The sequence below is a fragment of the Podarcis pityusensis genome, assembly GCF_964106645.2.
Source record: "Podarcis pityusensis genome assembly, chromosome: 10".
NCBI lineage: Eukaryota > Metazoa > Chordata > Lepidosauria > Squamata > Lacertidae > Podarcis > Podarcis pityusensis.
The window spans coordinates 75,514,643-75,534,458 of record NC_138035.1 but is presented as its reverse complement, the minus strand read 5'-3'; the positions used below and the strand labels follow the sequence as shown (position 1 = coordinate 75,534,458).

General features: G+C 45.4%; 1 protein-coding gene and 1 long non-coding RNA gene across 7 annotated transcripts in view; one reads left to right on the top strand and one right to left on the bottom strand.

Annotated features, from left to right (window-relative positions):
• The window catches only part of ITPR2 (inositol 1,4,5-trisphosphate receptor type 2), a 370,362-nt gene that overhangs the window by 152,732 nt on the left and 197,814 nt on the right, over nucleotides 1–19,816 (top strand). For all 6 annotated transcript variants that reach the window (XM_081023379.1, XM_081023378.1, XM_081023377.1 and 3 more), the window contains 5 exons: nucleotides 1,201–1,290; nucleotides 1,403–1,528; nucleotides 3,941–4,063; nucleotides 6,100–6,300; nucleotides 18,447–18,698. In XM_081023379.1, the coding sequence (XP_080879505.1) occupies nucleotides 1,201–1,290; nucleotides 1,403–1,528; nucleotides 3,941–4,063; nucleotides 6,100–6,300; nucleotides 18,447–18,698 (792 nt within the window). The remainder of the gene's footprint in view (nucleotides 1–1,200; nucleotides 1,291–1,402; nucleotides 1,529–3,940; nucleotides 4,064–6,099; nucleotides 6,301–18,446; nucleotides 18,699–19,816) is intronic.
• On the bottom strand, nucleotides 6,464–19,553 carry LOC308486788. The gene is made up of 3 exons (XR_013991310.1): nucleotides 19,274–19,553; nucleotides 17,265–17,367; nucleotides 6,464–6,611 (listed from the first exon to the last, which is right to left on the bottom strand). It is a non-coding gene; the product is annotated as an uncharacterized lncRNA (long non-coding RNA).

Here is a 19,816-nt window from a genome sequence, read left to right as displayed (position 1 = left end):
ACCTCGGGTTAAGAACTTAATTCGTTCTGGAGGTCTGTTCTTAACCAGAAACTGTTCTTAACCTGAAGCACCACTTTAGCTAATGGGGCCTCCTGCTGCCACTGTGCTGCCGCTGCACGATTTCTGTTCTCATCCTGAAGCAAAGTTCTTAACCCAAGGTACTATTTCTGGGTTAGCGGAGTCTGTAACCTGAAGCGTCTGTAACCTGAAGCGTATGTAACCCGAGGTATCACTGTATAAAGATCAAAGGCTGCTGAAAAGCTGCACCTCCTCTTTCCTAGCAAAAAGGAGAAGTTGGATTCAGTGCATGTTAGAAATTCACCTCTTCCCTGCTCTGACATCCCCAGACTGATTTCCTTCTTCTGACCTTTTCCCTCCACCTGTCTTTCATTGGGTCTCTAGTCTCATATATGTAAACCTGAGGGCAGGGCATGTATCATTATTTTGAGTTATATGCAATGCATAGTTGCTATGAACACTCTGCAAATAATAACACAAATTCTAAAACTAATCCAAATACTAACAAGAAATAACAAAAATTGAAGAGACATTTTATAGTGTGTATATTATCAATAGCAATATCAATTTTGTGATATGATAGCCATGTTCAAATATATAAAAGGATGTCACATAGAGGAGGGAGAAAGGTTGTTTTCTGCGGCTCCAGAGAAGCGGACACGGAGCAATCGATCCAAACTACAAGAAAGAAGATTCCACCTAAACATTAGGAAGAACTTCCTGACAGTAAGAGCTGTTCGACAGTGGAATTTGCTGCCAAGGAGTGTGGTGGAGTCTCCTTCTTTGGAGGTCTTGAAGCAGAGGCTTGACAACCATATGTCAGGAGTGCCTTGATGGTGTTTCCTGCTTGGCAGGGGGTTGGACTCGATGGCCCTTGTGGTCTCTTCCAACTCTATGATTCTATGATTCTATAATTTTCATACAGTTATCATACCTTCTTTGTGCTGGACACATTAGCATTTTAGGCTGTGATCCTGTGCCTATTTATCTTGGTACTAAGCCCTGTTGAACTCAGTGGGATTTACTTCTGAATTCTGTACTTTAATTCTCTAGCTCACCTTGGGTTAATATTTGCCCACTGTTAGTGGAAGATTGTTTTACATGGTTTCCATGCATGTTGGTACTGCACTTCAAGATTTTGGAGTTAAATTTTTCCCTCCCTCCCTATCTTTTTAATTATAGGAGTCAAATATTTTAAGTCCAGTCCAGGATGGGAGTAAGAAACCTCAGATTGACAGTAACAAGAGCAACAACTACAATATTGTTATGGAGGTATGTTGATAAAATGCTTCAAAGTATCAGTTAGGTATATTCACTATGGTAGCAACTCATATTTCCCCTGGCTTTGTAGTTATGTACAGTACATATTATCTTTTATCACCAGATTCTGATCCGCTTAAGCAAACTGTGCATCCAGAATAAAAAATGTCGTCATCAGCAGCAGCGCTTGCTTAAAAATATGGGTGCTCACAGTGTGGTGTTGGATCTTCTGCAGATACCCTATGAGAAGGTAATTAACGTTTATGCCAAGTTGAAGAGCCTTTTTTAACCCAAGGGCCACAATACTCATAGGCAATCTTCTGGGGAGCACATGCCAATGGAGGGCAGGGCCAGAGGTAGTTGGGGTGGAGCAACGAATGTGACAGTCACCTTTGTACAGCAGGAGACAGGGGCGAGCCAGCAGTAAAACACACCCAGCAAGTTGAAGTTAACTCTTTATTAGCAAAAAGACAATCTTGCACAGACTTGGTGGAGTGTCAGAGACAGCAACTCATCTCTGGTAGGTCTTGCCCCCATGAAGTTGTTGCTGAGCCCTTCCCACAGCTGCCTAAGAAATGACTAGCATTCTCCATTGTTTTCATTGGGACCTAAGATGAGTTATCTTAGTCTGGATACAGCTGTGGGCATTTAAACTAGAACTGAGACATTTTAAGGCAACTGTGTGACTACGCTTGCAGGAGCAAAATAAAGATTTCCCTGGCTGCTTAGTCATTTGGAAATGTGTCTTTCAGGAACAGAAGAAACTTAGTTGACCTTTCCCTTATCTTTATTGCATTCTAATTAGGGCTTACTCTTTTCTTTTTTTAGTTGTTTTTATTCAAGATTTTCTTAAAAAAGTACATACATTGTGTCAGGACTGGTCGTTGTCCTCTTCAGATCACCACACAAACACTTCTTGTTCTTTTATAACTTTTTATTGTGTGTTAACAAAACAATCTTATAAACGGTTCTTAACTATTATTCCTCAGAGTCACTTATTTCAGATACCTTCTGAGCTCTGCTTCTCCATGACCAGCCACCCTCAAAATGGCGAAGGCGCCCTTCCCTTCGCTTTCCCGCTCTTTTTCCTACCCTCCTGGCTAGAGCTGGCCTGCATCTCCCCTCCTCCGAATCTGAGCTAGAACTGAACCCTTGCCCTTCCTGTGAACAGCCGGTCCCTCCCTGTTGTTCCTCTTGCTCCCTTCTATTAGATTCACTGCTCTCCCTCCCCCCTTGGGGAATGCTTTCTCCCTCTGAGAAACTGGAAACTTCTAACTCTTCCCTGACACATCGTCTGTATTTCTGATCATAACGTCCTTTCTACAGATCAGTTAGGCTGTTATCTGCTTCTAAAGAAATCAGGAACCAAAAATCAATTCATCAAACTTACACATGAATAAAACAATAGTTTTAAAGAAAAAGCACACACACACACGCATTGTGTAATGATGTATAGTTATGTCACTGTAGGCACCATGTTATTGGGAATATTTCCTCCCCTGTGGATCACTCTAATAAATCAGTTAAATAATTTTAATCAGTTTCAGTTGGTTAAGTGTTACCACTTTAATGATAATTGTATATTCATTCTAGAATGCCTGAAATGATCCCTCATATCAATGCCTCATTTATTAGTTAATTCTGTAGGAGTTCTGTTTTAAGTTTCACCAAAAGTATAAACCTGCCCCCTGCAAACCAAATAACTTGTGCAGAGACTTCTTAGCAGTGGCCCTGTTGCCCTGGTCTTGTCCCACAAGAAGCCTAGTAGACGCAAACAGACATGTCCCCCTTCCCCACACCCCAGACTTTGTTGGCATCCATCCTCCTGTTGGCATCCATCCTCCTGGGAGACAGTGGAGGAGTGTGCTTTTGGGGGTGAAGTCAAATTGTTGGAAGGTTGCAGCACCTGCTGTGGCTATCGAGATCAATATGGGAGAGACATGCTTTGTTACAGGTGGGGCAGATGAAGGCGTCCATTTGTGCTGTTGCAGATGCACCAGGGTGTTTCTTCTCTCTGCGCCTCCTCCTAGTGGTCATTCCTCCTCTGATCACTGCTATGGATGCAAAACCTGTCTCTAGGCACTATTAACTTACTTTATTTTAAATTTCTTTGTAAAAATAATTACAGACTGCAAACTTGTATGAAATATCAAGGTGGTGTACAACAATTTAATACACAAAACAATGCAATCACAAAATGACTGGCCTGTCTTAAGAAAATTTAAACAACCGAATGGGCCTGTTTTAGCATAAAAAGGTTTTTAAGGGCCATCTGAAAGTTAGTTAGGATTCCTGCTGAATCTCTGCTGGAAAAGTATTAACTGTTTGCTTTTTAGATTTATTTTTAAAGTTTTTAAAGCTTTTAAAAAGTTTCTGTCATATGTTGTCTAGTATTTCTAGTATTGTTTAGTATTTCTAAGATCCCTTTGTTTTAATTCAAGGATAAGTGGGATATTATAAATAAATAAATAGACACATAAGCAAACCAGGTAAACTGAATAAGGTAACATTGATGAACACAGGAAGAAACAGAAGCTCCATACCTACAAGGAAGTTTGTTGCCGCTTGAAGTGATATTGTTTATATATTTCCAGTTAAGTGTTTAACAGGTCCATTTATTGCTTTGTTCCTTTTACATTTGAAAAAATGAATTGACACAAAGACTGATGAAAAGATGAACGAAGTTATGAACTTAGCTCACCTGTTCCTTCAGAACTTCTGTCGTGGAAACCCTCAGAATCAAGTTCTACTTCATAAACACCTCAACTTATTTTTAACACCTGGTGTGAGTATTTTGAGTTGATGATAAATCCCTTGCATAACAGTCATTTGTACTACCAAGAGTTGCATTCAAATATACCTAAACATTCAGATACATCCCTTTTCCCTAACAGTGGACCAGGGCAGGAATAAGGAGTCGGAGCAGTCCAAAACATCTGCAGGGCAGTAAGTTGGTGACCTTCAGATTTGATCACTAGGGCCACCTCCTTTGTTTTCCCGCTGCAAAGAACTGGAAGTGATCAAATTGCTTAGCTTAGTTGTGTGTGTTTTTGTGTGGTATGTGTAAGATCAGAACTTTCAGAAGCAGACAACACAGGAGACTATGCTCTTATCTCTATTGTTTTAATTCACTATAATTAGGTCTGTCATCTGATTAAAGAAATCTTAAGTTGGTTATGGATATTATTTATTTATTAATTGGTTGATTAACTAATCACATTTCCAAATCAGATAAATAGGTACCGCTCCGGCGGGAAGGTAAACGGCGTTTCCGTGCACTGCTCTGGTTCGCCAGAAGCGGCTTCGTCATGCTGGCCACATGACCCAGAAGCTGTACGCCGGCTCCCTCAGCCAATAAAGCGAGATGAGCGCTGCAAGCCCAGAGTCGGTCACGACTGGACCTAATGGTCAGGGGTCCCTCTACCTTTAAATGGGCCGCAGGTGGCACTGTAGATTAAACCACAGAGCCTAAGACTTGCCGATCGGAAGGTCGGCGTTTCGAATCCCTGTGACGGGGTGAGCTCCCGTTTCTCGGTCCCTGCTCCTGCCAACCTAGCAGTTCGAAAGCACATAAAAGTGCAAGTAGATAAATAGGTACCGCTCTGGCGGGAAGGTAAATGGCATTTCCGTGTGCTGCTCTGGTTCGCCAGAAGCAGCTTAGTCATGCTGGTCACATGACCCGGAAGCTGTCTGCGGACAAACGCCGGCTCCCTCAGCCAATAAAGCAAGATGAGAGCCGCAACCCCAGAGTTGGTCACGACTGGACCTAATGATCAGGGGTCCCTTTACCTTTACCTTTACCTTTACCTTCCCTTCCCTAAGCCTTGATGTCATATAAGATGTCAGACACAGGAAAATTTGACCCATGACTTGAAACACCAAGCTGTGGCTAAATGAAGGAGAATTGTGAGCACACTCAAATTTAGAATGTATTTTTATTTACCATGTGACTTTACACCTCCCGCCCCCCCCCCTTAAAACTATTTTTTCTAAGACTGGACACTTGGGGTTGCTTGCATGGGAGAAGAGTTACATAGCCAGTAGTCATATCACATGTTAAATAAAATGTGCAAGTGTAGACACCCATGGTCCCACCAGTGATCTTTCCTCAGCAGAACGCCCTGTAGCACAACATGATTTCCTTTCTTGGTAGCTTTGCATTAAAGGACCTTGGAATGGGAGTCCAGTTATGACACTTGTCCCTTCCCTTCTAGTCCAGTGGCCAGGACTTGAATTTTTCCTTGGTTCCAGGGTGTTTCCACACCTAAACACCCTCTTTTAATACCCTTATTCTGCTTTGACTACACCCACAACATACCCATGTAACAAGCTTTATATTGGCTAACTTGGTTGGGTCACTTGAGGCTCCTGCAGGCCATCTGGGTGCCCTACTGAGTCCGAGGATCTGTTCAAATGTCAGTCTTGGGTTGTATCTCTGCAGCAGAGCACCTGCTTTGCATTCAAAACATTTGAGGTCAATCCCTGACATCTTCAATCAGGACGGGAAATAAACCCTGGAGCGCTGCTGCCACTTATTGTAAAAAATGCTAAGCTAAATGGACCAAGGCGACACCAGGCATGCAGCTACAGCTATATTGAGAAACAACACAAGAAATGAAATCTCAGATCTATTTTATTTACCTTACCTGGAGGCATTGGGAAGTCTTCCCTGCAGCTTTCTCTGACAGTTCCTACCAGTGCAGTTTTAATATGCGGTAGTAACTTGAGATTCCCATGTGTTCTAACTACTTCAGTCAGAATTTTGTGAAAGCACCATCTTTGCTGTTTTTCTGAGTGGCTTTTTGATTGTTTTTAAATTAGCTTCTTGAGGCTGAAACCATGCGACACATCTTCACAAACAATTACCATCTGTGCAATGAAATTAGTGAGCGGGTGGTGCAGCATTTTGTTCACTGCATCGAGACGCATGGCCGCCACGTGGAATATCTGCGCTTTCTGCAAACCATTGTCAAGGCAGACGGCAAATATGTTAAGAAGTGCCAAGATACAGTAATGACAGAGGTATGTTAACTCAGCTACACTCGATAAGTTTGACACATGCAGTTTCTTCTACACTTATCATCATTTCATCAAGTTACAAGGCGCTTAGCAGTTTCTATATACAGTATGAGTGAAAAAAGATAGGGCCCTATCCTCAAGAAGCGTATAGCATGTGTGTGTGCTGAGCATGTGTAGGTGGCTCTGAGGAAGAGATTTTCAATCTACTGAATCCCTTTTTTATTGACACCTTTTCATGTACAGAGAACTGTGCTTTTGAATTGCTGCTATCCTTGAGTGTTGCTACATCTCAGGGTGACACGAAAGATCCAGCTCTGAATTTCAACAATGTGGGTAAACACAAAGGAGAGGAGAGAAAATTGGGGGAAAGATATTCAAATAGTGGTACAACAGCTGAATTTCCACACCCACTGTTGCCCCTGATTCCCCGTTGATTGGGGAAGGGCCTTACATAGCTCAGTGGTAGAGTATTTACATTGCTTTCAGAAGGTTCCAGGTTCAATCTCCAGGATTTCTTGGTAGGGCTGGGAATGTCACCTGTCTGAAACCCCAGAAAGCCACTGGCAGTCATTGTCAACAATACTGAGCTAGATGGACCAATGATCTGACTCTGTATAATTCAGCTTTCCATATTCCTATACTCCAGTGTGGTTTGCCTATATCATAGATTTGGCAGTGTGAATGTTGCCACATATAACTAGGATTTTAGCACACAGAGATTCTAATTTGGTGAGGCCTTCTGTAGCGCTCAAAGCAAATAACTATGGTAGCAGGTGGCAATCTGTACAACACAAATATTTGAATTCCGTGTTCAGACCTTTGTTTATTATAGGGCAATATGTGTTGATGATCACAAATGGATTGGATATGTGTGGGAATAAAATGGAGTCCATGGGAATAGATTGTGCTAGGATTCTTTAATAAAAGTCAGGTGTAATAAAATAAAATGGTCCAGCTAAAGTAGTGATCCCTCTAGATTGCTTTTGGAGTGAGCTAAGAACATGCTTATTGAAATCAATGAGATTTAAAAGAGCTTAAGTTCTTTGGCTGAATCATACCTCTTATAATCTTACTAATTTCAGTGGGAGAGGTAAGCATCTGGAGAATTCAATCCTATTGAAGTCAATGGGACTTAAAAAATGTTTTCTTCTGACTGGATGATATCCATGATCAGCGGATGAGCTTGTGACCTCTTTTGCACATAAAACCATGCCAAGGTTTGTTTACTAATGGTTAACTATTACTTGTCCCACAGATGATCAAACAAATTATGGATTTTTTCCGCAGTGTGTGGTTTGTTTTACTGTTGTTCTTGTCTCCTGCCTTTTAGCATGGTGAGCATCTGTGGTGGGGTGGACAAACCAACCATGGTTAGAGATGGATGCTGTCAGGGAAAGGGAGACGGTTAGAGAGACGAGGGGGGAGAGAGGCAATTACAGAGAGCCGAAAGAGCTCATTAGCAGTTTATCATAGAATCATAGAATCATAGAGTTGGAAGAGACCACAAGGGCCATCGAGTCCAACCCCCTGCCAAGCAGGAAACACCATCAGAGCACTCCTGACATATGGTTGTCAAGCCTCTGCTTAAAGACCTCCAAAGAAGGAGACTCCACCACACTCCTTGGCAGCAAATTCCACTGTCGAACAGCTCTTACTGTCAGGAAGTTCTTCCTAATGTTTAGGTGGAATCTTCTTTCTTGTAGTTTGGATCCATTGCTCCATGTCCGCTTCTCTGGAGCAGCAGAAAAAAACCTTTCTTCCTCCTCTATGTGACATCCTTTTATATATTTGAACATGGCTATCATATCACCCCTTAACCTCCTCTTCTCCAGGCTAAACATGCCCAGCTCCCTTAGCCGTTCCTCATAAGGCATCGTTTCCAGGCCTTTGACCATTTTGGTTGCCCTCCTCTGGACACGTTCCAGTTTGTCAGTGTCCTTCTTGAACTGTGGTGCCCAGAACTGGACACAGTACTCCAGGTGAGGTCTGACCAGAGCAGAATACAGTGGCACTATTACTTCGCTTGATCTAGATGCTATACTCCTATTGATGCAGCCCAGAATTGCATTGGCTTTTTTAGCTGCCGCGTCACACTGTTGGCTCATGTCAAGTTTGTGGTCAGCCAAGACTCCTAGATCCTTTTCACATGTACTGCTCTCAAGCCAGGTGTCACCCATCTTGTATTTGTGCCTCTCATTCCCCCCCCCCAGTGCAATATTTTACATTTCTCCCTGTTAAAATTCATCTTGTTTGTTTTTGCCCAGTTCTCTAATCTGTCAAGGTCGTTTTGAAGTGTGATCCTGTCCTCTGGGGTGTTAGCCACCCCTCCCAGTTTGGTGTCATCTGCAAATTTGATCAGGATGCCCTTGAGTACATCATCCAAGTCGTTGATAAAGATGTTGAATAAGACCGGGCCCAAGACAGAACCCTGTGGCACCCCACTAGTCACTCTTCTCCAGGATGAAGAGGAACCATTGATGAGCACCCTTTGGGTTCGGTCAGTCAGCCAGTTACAAATCCACTGAGTGGTAGCATAGTCAAGACCGCATTTTACCAGCTTCTTTACAAGAATATCATGGGGCACCTTGTCAAATGCCTTGTTGAAATCAAGGTAGGCTACATCCACTGCGTTCCCTTCATCTACCAGGCTTGTAATTCTGTCAAAAAACGAGATCAGGTTAGTCTGACATGACTTATTTTTCAGAAATCCATGCTGACTATTGGTGATCACAGCATTCCTTTCTAGGTGCTCACAGACTGTTTGCTTAATGATCTGCTCCAGAATCTTCCCTGGTATTGATGTCAGACTGACTGGGTGGTAATTATTTGGGTCCTCTCTTTTCCCCTTTTTGAAAATAGGGACAACATTTGTCCTCCTCCAGTCTGCCGGGACTTCGCCTGTTCTCCAGGAATTCTCAAAGATGACTGCCAATGGTTCTGAGATCACATCTGCCAGTTCTTTTAATACTCTTGGATGCAGTTCATCTGGCCCTGGAGACTTGAATATTGGTTAGGACCAGATCTAAAATGGCTGTTCCTCTTGTTGCTTCTCCCACTTTCTGGACAATGAAGTTGTCTGCAAGGCCAGTGAGGAATCTGTTTGACCTTATGCTCTTGGCTGAGTTTGACATCCAACAAATATCCGGGTAATTTAAGTCCCCCATTACTACTATCTCCCTTCCTTTTGCATGCTTGGCCATCTGTTCCAGGAAGGCATCATCTATGTCCTCCGTTTGGCTTGGGGATCTATAGTAAACTCCTACCATGAGGTCACTGTTATTCTTCTCTCAATTTTGACCCAAATGCTCTCACTTTGGCTTTGAGGTTCTAAATTTTGGATCTCTTCGCAGGTATACACATCCCTGACATATAACGCCACTCCTCCTCCTTTCTTGTCTGGTCTGTTTCTCTGAAATAGATTGTATCCCTCCATTATTACATTCCAATCGTGGGACTTATCCCACCAGGTTTCAGTGATGCCTATTATATCATATTTAGTTTGCTGTACCAAGAGCTCAAGCTCATCTTGTTTATTTCCCATGCTTTGCGCATTAGTGTACAGACATTGAAGTCCATTAATCATTCCCCCGTGTCTCTTATTTAAGGATTTTTTCCTCCCACCACTAGGTCTGCGTGCTGTTTGCTCCATTTGGTCTATGACATTTGGATGATCATCTTCATCAATTGATAGACTCCTACCTTCAGGAGCACTGTCTCTCTCCTCCACATTAGTCAGTTTAAAGCCCTCCTGATGAGGTTTCTGAGATTTTTGGCAAAAGCATTCCTCCCAACCGTTGTGAGGTGCAGCCCATCGCTTGCCAGAAGTCCATCTTCAAGAAACTGCAGTCCGTGATCTAAGAATCCAAACCGTTCCTGTTTACACCATTTGCGAAGCCAGCTGTTCACTTCCACTATTTTTCCCTCTCTCCCTGGGCCACGTCGTTCAACTGGGAGGACAGATGAGATGACAATTTGTGCATTTAATTGCTTCAATTTCCTGCCCAGAGCCTCGTAGTCTCTTTTGATCTTCTGGAGGCTATTGCTTGCAGTGTCATTGGTTCCCACATGAACCAAGAGGAAGGGGTATTTGTCAGTGGGTTTTATGATTCCTTGCAGTAGTTCAGTTACATCTTGGATCTTAGCCCCGGGGAGACAGCACACTTCCCGAGACATCTTGTCAGGCCCACAGATCACTGCTTCTGTTCCCCTCAGTAGGGAATCCCCTATCACCACTACACACCTCCTCTTAGGTTTGGTCGGGGTTCTTCCGTGAGCTGTCCGTTCCAAGGTCGCCTGCACATTCCCTGAGGACTGACTTTGCTGCTCGTCTTCATATACCTGATTGACTGTAATGAGGGAGAGATCCTCAAATGGAGTCTGCTCTTCGTCTTCCATGCTAGGGGAGAGGACCTCAAAGCGATTGTGTATTTCTAAACAATCAGAGCGAACCCTGGGCCTCCTACTTCTTTGAGTCACGTTTCTCCATATATCTGGCTCCTGTGTTGGTGAACTAGCCTCCTTCTCAGGGGAGTCCCCTGTCTCCTCCTTGGTGGAGACGGTGTGCTCTGTTGCTTCCAAGAAGAGCTCCAGCTCTCTAATTCTTTGGAGCGTAGCTACACGTTCCTCCAGTTGCTGGACTTTGTCTTCTAAGAGGGCAATCAACATGCAATTGCTGCAGGTAAAGCTGCCTGCAACCTTTGACAAGATGGCAAACATTGCGCAGGAACCGCAGGCGACTGCAGCTGTTCCCTCCCCCTCCATCTTGAGAACGTGTCGTTGGGGGTGGCTACAGCGGTCCTCCATCATAAAAAGCGTGAAGACAGGACAAATAACTCCCCCCCAAAAAAACCTAGGTGTCCCCCAACAAACGTTTGAGACTAGCTCCCCTAAATCTAAAAGATGGATCAAACTGCGCTCGCTGCTGCCCTGCAAGCTCTGATAAGCTCCTCCCACAGCTAATCACCTGCCTCAACAGAAATCCTGCCCCCTCTGACCTTTGCACAGGGAGAGCAGCTAATCAGCCACAAAGAAACACACACACAAGAAAACCCTTTTTGCTCCTTCTTCAGCTGCTGCCCTGCAAGCTCATCCGACTCAGAGGAGGAAATAGGGAGGGGGCAACCAGTCCCCGGAACGAGCTATTCACAGAACAAAGTAGGAGGCGTGCCCTGCACCGATGGGCATGCTGGGGAAAAAGACGTCACAAATCTTCAGTCGAGACATCTGACTGAGATGAGCATGAACACGTTTGTTTGAACTCTTGTAACTGCTTTGAACTTTTGGTAATAAATCTACAAGACAGAAATGGCTGTGTGCCTGGAGTGTTATCTCTGCTAGTTTTGGCAGCATCCACTCCTTACAGCATGGTCTCGACTCCACTGCTGCTGAAAGCTAGTGAAGAGAGGAAATGGCACAAGAATGGAGAAAGAGATTTCTGAGCTGAGGAAGAGAAATGCTGGACTTGAGGCCCGCGCTTCGGACTTGCAATCCCGTCTTATTGAAGCCAGAGCTGCTCAGAAAGGAGCCACAGGTGGGCTACTGGCAGGGGGCAAGGCTGCATGGGTGGAAAAAATTAATGGCGATCCGGAGGCTTATCTGGATTTTAAGACGGAGATGAGATATTTTTTGGAGCTGCAAGGGGCTCAATTTGCCAACGATGCTCAGAAAGTTGCTCACATAATTAGTCATCTGTCGGGAGGGGCCAAAAGCTGGGTCAGGCCGTTAATTGCCTCTAATAATGAAGCGCTTCGAAATCTGTCCAAGTTTTGGCAAGCGATGGACTTTATCTACGTAGATCAAAGTTTAATTGACAAGACGCAGGAGGAGCTGTTGGATTTGAAACAAGGCAAATCCATGGTGCGAAGCTACTGGTCAGAATTCGCCATGTCTGTACACAAACTGGGATGGGACTTGGAGTCAGAGCCTGTGCAAGCATTGTTTAAGGCTGGACTGAACGCTGAAGTTAAGGACAAACTTGCTAGGGCCCCCCGTCCCAAGGATATGGATGGGTTAATGAAGGCTGTGCTTGCGGTGGGTGTGAGGCAGGAAGCCAGACAGCGGGAAAGGAAACAGGGCAAAGAAAGGAGTTTCCATGGTAACCACGTTCCTGAAATGCTGGCAGCTGCCTCAGACGGTCAACAACTGCCAGAGCCCATAGAAATAGGCTCTGCCCGCGTGCGGGAAAGTTTGAAAACTCAACGGCCGGGCGGCAAGGAGAAAAAGGACTGGCAAGATGCCAAGAGATGTTTTTTCTGTCAGAAAACCGGGCACTTTGCCAGAGTGTGTCCGGAGCGTCGTAACTGGCAGGGAATGGTTGGGGCCACCCAACAGACAGAGGCAGAGGCACCCAGGATTTCGGGAAACGAGGAGGCCTTGCTGGCAACAGCCAGGCAGAAGCGACAGCGAAAGTCCTCGGCTTGGACACCCCAAAGCAAGCATAGTGTTGAAGGTGGTCTTAGAGCTCCCAAATGGCCAGGCGGTGGAGGATTTGGCCCTAGTGGATTCAGGAGCTTCTGCATCATTTTTTAGCAAGGGGTTTGCAGCGCAGCACCAACTGAACCTGAGGCCTTTGGATTTTCCGTTGCAAGTCACTACAATTGATGGGAGAGAACTGTTGGGAGGTGAAGTGACCCATCAAATGCCTCCCATGAGGATGTGGGTGTTTACCCATTCTGAGTTCATCGCCTTTCATGTGGCCACATTGGCAGGTCCGCCTATCATACTGGGCATGAGCTGGTTGGCCTTGCACGATCCGGTGGTTTCCTGGTATCAACGGTCCCTAACATTTGGTTCGACGCACTGCATGGAGAACTGCCTGGGCCTAGAGGAACCTCGGCGGACGGAGGCCAGGATGGCAGTAGCATGCAAAGTAGGGATGACTGAAATTCCTTTGTATTATAGGGACCTACAGGAGATGTTCAGCGAGAAGGAGGCTGACACGTTGCCACTGCATCAACCATATGATTGTCAGATCAACCTGATCCCGGGGGCCACGCTGCTGGTGGGAAACCTACTCCATGTCGGAGGGATAGATCAAGGAACTGAGGGACTTTATTGAGAAAAATCCAAAAAGGGAATTCATCAGGGAATCCCAGGCGGCAGGTGGGAGCCCCGTGTTCTCCGTGGACAAGAAATCAACTAACGAGAAGAGACTTGTAGTGGATTTCAGGGTCCTGAACAGCCTGACGGAACCTGTGGCCTTCCCAATGCCGCGAATCGATGACGTTCTGGCCAGGGTGTGGAAGGGGAATTTTTTTACCAAGCTGGACCTCCAGGGGGCCTACAACCTCATCAGAGTGCGAGAGGGCGATGAGTGGAAGCCCCTGTTTCCAGGCATTCATGCATCACGTGCTAGGGCCGTTGCTGTACCCTAACTGCGTCTGCTTTTTGGATGACGTGCTGGTGTACTCAGACAACGAGGAACAGCACGTAAAAGACGTACGTCAGGTCCTGAGCAAACTTAAGGAGCATCGGTTGTGGGTAAAGCTGGAGAAATGTCAGTTTCACGTGAAGGAGGTCAAGTTCCTGGGTTACAGGCTGTCGGACAAGGGTTTGGCCATGGATCCGGAGAAGGTGAAGGCGGTGATGGAATGGGAGAGCCCTAAGACCCGGAAGGATGTTCAGCGTTTCCTGGGCTTCAGCAATTTCTACAGGAAGTTCATCAAAGGCTTCGCAAAACTGACTGCGCCCATAACGGACTGTCTTAGTGCCAAGAAGAAGTTTCGTTGGACGGAGGCGGCACAAGAGGGGTTCGAGAAGCTTAAAAGGGTCTTCGCATCAGAGGAGCAACTGCTCCACGTCAACCCCGATCAACCACTGCGAGTTGAGATGGATGCTTCTGATCGGGCGATCGGGGCGGTGTTGCTGCAGCTAGATCAAAAGGGGGAGTGGCGGCCGTGTGCTTTTTTTCTGTGGAAACTGAGTAAATTGGAGCAAAACTACACTATCTACAATAACGAATTGCTTGCGATCGTCGCTGCGTTCAAACAATGGCGGCATTTCCTGATTGGAGCGAGGCACCAAATTTTGGTGTGCACCGACCACAAGAATTTGGAGTACTGGCGAATGGCATGGGTGTTGTGCCAGAGACAGATAAGATGGGCGGAGTTCTTTACAAACTTTAACTTTAAGATCCAGTATGTGCCAGGAGAACAGAATGCGAGGGCGGATGCACTGTCACGGAAACCGGAGTATCTGGCGGAAGAAGGGCCTCTGGTTGCTAGACTGATGTTCCCCGAGAGCAAGTGGATGTGTGGGGGGGCTTTGGTCAAAGATGATGAGCTGATGGGGCTGCTCAGAGAAGATGACTTTGCCAGGCAAAAGATGGGGGAGTTAAGGCAAAAGGGGGGTGCCAGGGGTGGTTTTGAAGTGAAAGGGGGGCTCCTGTACTATAGGGGAGCTTTGTATGTCCCAGGTGAAAACCTTAGGAACAGGGTGCTCAAACAGCTCCACGATAGTTGCACAGCGGGGCATTTTGGGCAGCACAAAACCATGTTGCTGGTGACCAGGGAATTTTGGTGGCCCAAGGTGAGGGAAGATGTGAAGGAATATGTGAGAGGATGTGACACTTGCCAAAGGGCTAAAGGGGAAAGGGCGGCGCCCGCAGGTTTACTGGAACCTTTGCCCACACCGGGAAGGCCATGGGAGGTGGTGGCGGTGGACTTCATCATTGATTTGCCCAGGTCCAAGGGAAAGACAGCGATCATGGTGGTGGTGGACCTCCTAACCAAAATGTGCCATTTTGTGGCTTGCTTGCATGCCGTGACGGCAGAAGAAACAGCCAAGCTGTTCATTGAGCACGTGTTTAGGTTACATGGGGTACCTACGCAGGTGGTCTCAGACAGGGGTACTCAGTTCACCTCACGTTTCTGGCGCAAGCTCATGAGTTTGTTGCAAGTGGAGGTGAGCTTCACCACAGCAAGGCATCCCGAGACAAATGGGCAGGCGGAGAGAGCAAATGCTGTTTTGCAACAGTATTTGCGGTGTTATGTTAGTCAGAGACAGAACGATTGGGTGGACAAACTTGCTGTAGCCGAGTTTGCCTACAACAACGCAGAGAACGTTTCCACAGGGATGACTCCGTTCTTTGCTAACCACGGGCGTCACCCAAGAGCATTCCTGGGTAGGGGGGAGGAGACGTGGAGTGTGCCGGCAGCAGAACGTTTTGCGGAGGAAATGGAGGCGCTGCACCTACAACTTCAGTTGAACTTGGAAAGGGCCAAGGAAATTTACAAGAGGGAGGCTGACAAGCGTCGACGACCAGGGGAAGTCATCCGGGTTGGGGACAAGGTGTGGTTGTCCAAGCAAGGGCTGCCCTGGAAGGGAGGTTGCAGGAAGCTCAAACCTAGGAGGGTGGGGCCATTTGAGGTAATCCAGCAAATCAACCCGGTGGCATTCGAATTAAGGTTGCCAGAGAGCATGAGAATCCACCCGGTGTTTCACAGGTCACTGCTGTCCCCCTACAGGGAGGGGGGAAGGAGGCAGAGTAGTGGGGATGGGGAACTCCCACCACCCGAAATGGAGGAAAGGGAGCAGTGCAACGAGGTGACGGAAATACTGGATTCTTGCTGGAGTGGGGAACAGTTAGAGTAACTGGTGGCGTGGGAAGGGGCCCCGAGTTCAGAGAATACCTGGATCCCGGAAAGCTGTATCACCGACGAGGGCTAAGTGGAGGAGTTCCACAATTTTTTCCCTGACAAACCCAAACCCTGAGGTAGGTTTTTTTCAACAGGTGTTCGAGACAACGGACGATGAGGGGATGGTCGAGTCTCCCGAACGGGAGGGGGCCTTTGAGGAGGGGGTGGATGTCAGGGAAAGGGAGACAGTTAGAGAGACGAGGGGGGAGAGAGGCAATTACAGAGAGCCGAAAGAGCTCATTAGCAGTTTATCATCCGACTCAGAGGAGGAAATAGGGAGGGGGCAATCAGTCCCCGGAACGAGCTACTCACAGAACAAAGGAAGTAGGAGGCGTGCCCTGCACCGATGGGCATGCTGGGGAAAAAGACGTCACAAATCTTCAGTCGAGACATTTGACTGAGATGAGCATGAACGCGTTTGTTTGAACTCTTGTAACTGCTTTGAACTTTTGGTAATAAATCTACAAGACAGAAATGGCTGTGTGCCTGGAACGTTATCTCTGCTAGTTTTGGCAGCATCCACTCCTTACAGATGCTGTGTTTGCCTGTGACATCAAGTCATAGTTAACCAAACCAAGGCAACAAACCATGGCTTCAGATCATAGTTTCTTGGCAGGAAACAAACCAAATTGGGCAGAGATTAGCTAACAAACCATGGCTTAATAAAACATGGCCTAACATGTGGAAACCAGGCCACTGTTTTTACCGTTCTAAAAGGTAGAAAATAAGTTTGAATTCATGTAAAAATAGCTAGCTAATAAGAATAATGGACAAAAAAGCAATTCACACGTATTTATTTGCCATTTTTGGATTGTCTGTAGATGGAGTAGTTAATGACAGAAGTTTTTAAGTGGATTTTGAACCTCATCAGTCATGACTGGAGTGAGGGAATAAGTCATCCCTTCCCAGCTCCAGATGCACCTATGTGTGTTGTTATTATGAGGCATAAAAGGTAACTACAGAAATACTGTTAGATGGGTCCCTCCCTATTTAATTTTGAACATATCAGAGTGTAAATCTTCAAACCTTCAGCTCTGAAAGTGGCTTATTCTAACTATGAAGCAAGATGTTACGTGTGTTTTTTTATACAATGGGTTTTGGCCCAAAGGTCCCTAAAGCTATGAACAGCATGTTAATTAGAAATAACTATACAAGAAAAGTATAAAGAATGCAATCAAAAGAATATAAAATAGCAAAATCATAAAATACTCATCAATCATACTGTATATGTGTTGGGAACACCAATTAACACTGCAGCAAAAGCCCTGAAATCAACAATCAAGCCACTCCATATCTCATTGTGGGTGTATACACTCCCCTCCTGTTTCTCACCTGAGGGGGACACATTTCACCAACAGGCTGTCCCCCTGGAGCAGAAACTGTCTCCCACTGCAGGGACAAAATACTCAGCAGACAGAATCCTCATTAGCACAACCTGGAGAAGAGGGAAAAGATAATAAAACCAGATAAATGCAACAAAAACAGTAAAATAAAATAAAAACTTAAAATACAAGAACAGAAGAGCAAACTATTTGATTATGATCAAATTAGCATCTGGATTAGCACAGAGATGGGCTCAAACTGCAAGAGGAGCATTGCACTGAACTAGAATATTGTTCCATATCCTGCCTGACAATGGCTCTGCAGGGTTTCAGACAGGAGTCTTTCCAAACTGTATCTGGAGATTCCAGGGATGGAGTCTGGGACTCTTTGCATGCAAGACAGGTGCTCTACCACTGTGCTATATTCTTTTCTTCTAAACTATATTTTTCTAAAGAAAATATAGTTGCAGGGATAAAATAGTTTTAACCAGCCTTCAAAAATACAACCATGAAGTAAAGAAATCTGGTGAGTTCTATTGGGGAGTGAATTTCTGCACTGCAGACCCTACAGCTAAAAAAGCCCTGCTCTTTGTGGCCATAAATCTGGTATTTGATGGAACAGGCAGTCAGAAGTGTATTTCGTATGTACACTGCGGAATTCAGTCCTCTGAAAAGGTACTAGCTGGCTTCAGAACTTCTCAATCCAAGGACGAAAGAAGAAAGTGGACCAAGCAACACCTGTGGCAATAGGGTTTACCGACAAGTGACTTGGAGGAATTAGAGCCAAAGCTTAAGCTTTCCATCCTCAGCTTGATTCTCTTAAGCAAGCATGCTGCCTTGTCACTCACACACACCAAGTGATGTGCTGTTGGGTTGTGTGCACGCTGCATGATGTATGCAAGTGACACAAGTACGCTGCACGGTGTGTACGAGTGAGGTGAGTACATAGTGCAGCATGCGTGCACAGCCACCGTGAAATTTTGAGGGGCCCTCGGTCCCCTGCCCCCCAGTTGGTGCCCTTGCTCTTAAGTGGTCCCCAGGAAATCTTGTTGCTTATAAATGTTATATATTACACAGTTATATTGTGCTTTATGTGATGCGTAGAAGATTAATGTGTGCGTGTGTGTATCGAGGTGGGGTGGGGGACTGAACTGTTTAAACAGATTCAAAGTATTTCTTGTTATAATTTCAGCTAGTTAATGGGGGTGAAGACGTGCTGGTGTTTTACAATGATAGAGCATCATTTCCAATCCTCCTCCAAATGATGTGCTCTGAGCGGGATCGAGTGGACGAAAGCGGCCCTTTGGTTTACCACATCACCCTGGTGGAACTGCTAGCAGCATGTACAGAAGGGAAGAACGTTTATACTGAAATAAAATGTAACTCCCTTCTTCCACTAGATGACATAGTGAGAGTGGTGACTCATGATGACTGCATACCTGAGGTAAGCCAGACTTTACGGCATGCGAAGCATTGTTGTTGTTGTTATAATATTATTAATTTATATAATTTATATAATTTAATATTATTAAAGATTTCTTAGTTTACAAAAATACGTGCATTCTCCCTTTTTTCAAGTTGTGTTTTCTACAGATCAGTTTCATTTGTTGTGAGATGTTAGTGTTGCATACAGTGTTAGGTTAGGAAGAAAAGAGGGGGATTTAGACCACATTCTAGTCCATTGGGTGGGGTTTATTTCATAGCCTATGGCGTCCTCCCATTGTTTTTTGATTACGTCAAGGGGGTTTGTGGGGTTTTGGAGCAGTATTTTGTATATTGTGGATGCCACCCCCTTGCTGTGTCCTTCTGTGCTGAGGAGGAGGTTTCCGAAGGTTGTCAAGGGCATGGTTGCTGCTGGTTTTACTAGTGGATTGTTTAAGAAGGCATGTAATTGGCAGTGTGTTAGCCAGGGCATTTGGGTGTCCCTTGTTTGTCTTGTATTTCTTGTGTCAATGTGGGTTTGCTATTTTTGTAGAAGTCTGCTAGGTGGGATAAGCCTTTGACTTGTCAGGTTTTTACCTGGAAGTTTTGTGCTGTGTGGTGGCATAGTGGGTGGTGAGCCAGGGGGTTTAGTGGGGATGGGGTTGGGGACAGTTTGCCTGCTTCTTTCTTCCATTCTTTAAGCATGGTCTGTGTTAACCTGTTTAGTGATGTGGGGATTTTCCTTTGTTTGGGAGGAATGGGTATGCTGTGGTGGGGGTATTTTCAATTGTGTCTCTCTCCAGGTGTACCCATTGTTTTGTCTCGTCTTCTAGAATGTAGCGTACTTGCTTGGTGATGTAATATGATTCTAAGTTGGGGATTCCCCATCCTCCTCCTGAAGAGGGGAGGTGCAGGTATTTGGGGCTTATTCTTGTTTTTTTGTGTGAGAAGATAAATGAGTGTATTTTTTTCTGCCATTTGCGAAGTTGGGCTGGGGGAATCCAGATTGGGAGGGTTTGGAATAGGTAGGTTAGTTTTGGGAGGGTGATCATTTTGATCATGGCTATTTTGTCTGTGAGAGTGAAGTTGGTGTTGTTCTATCCCCTCAAGTCTTTGTTAATTTGTCGCCATAAGGGGTTG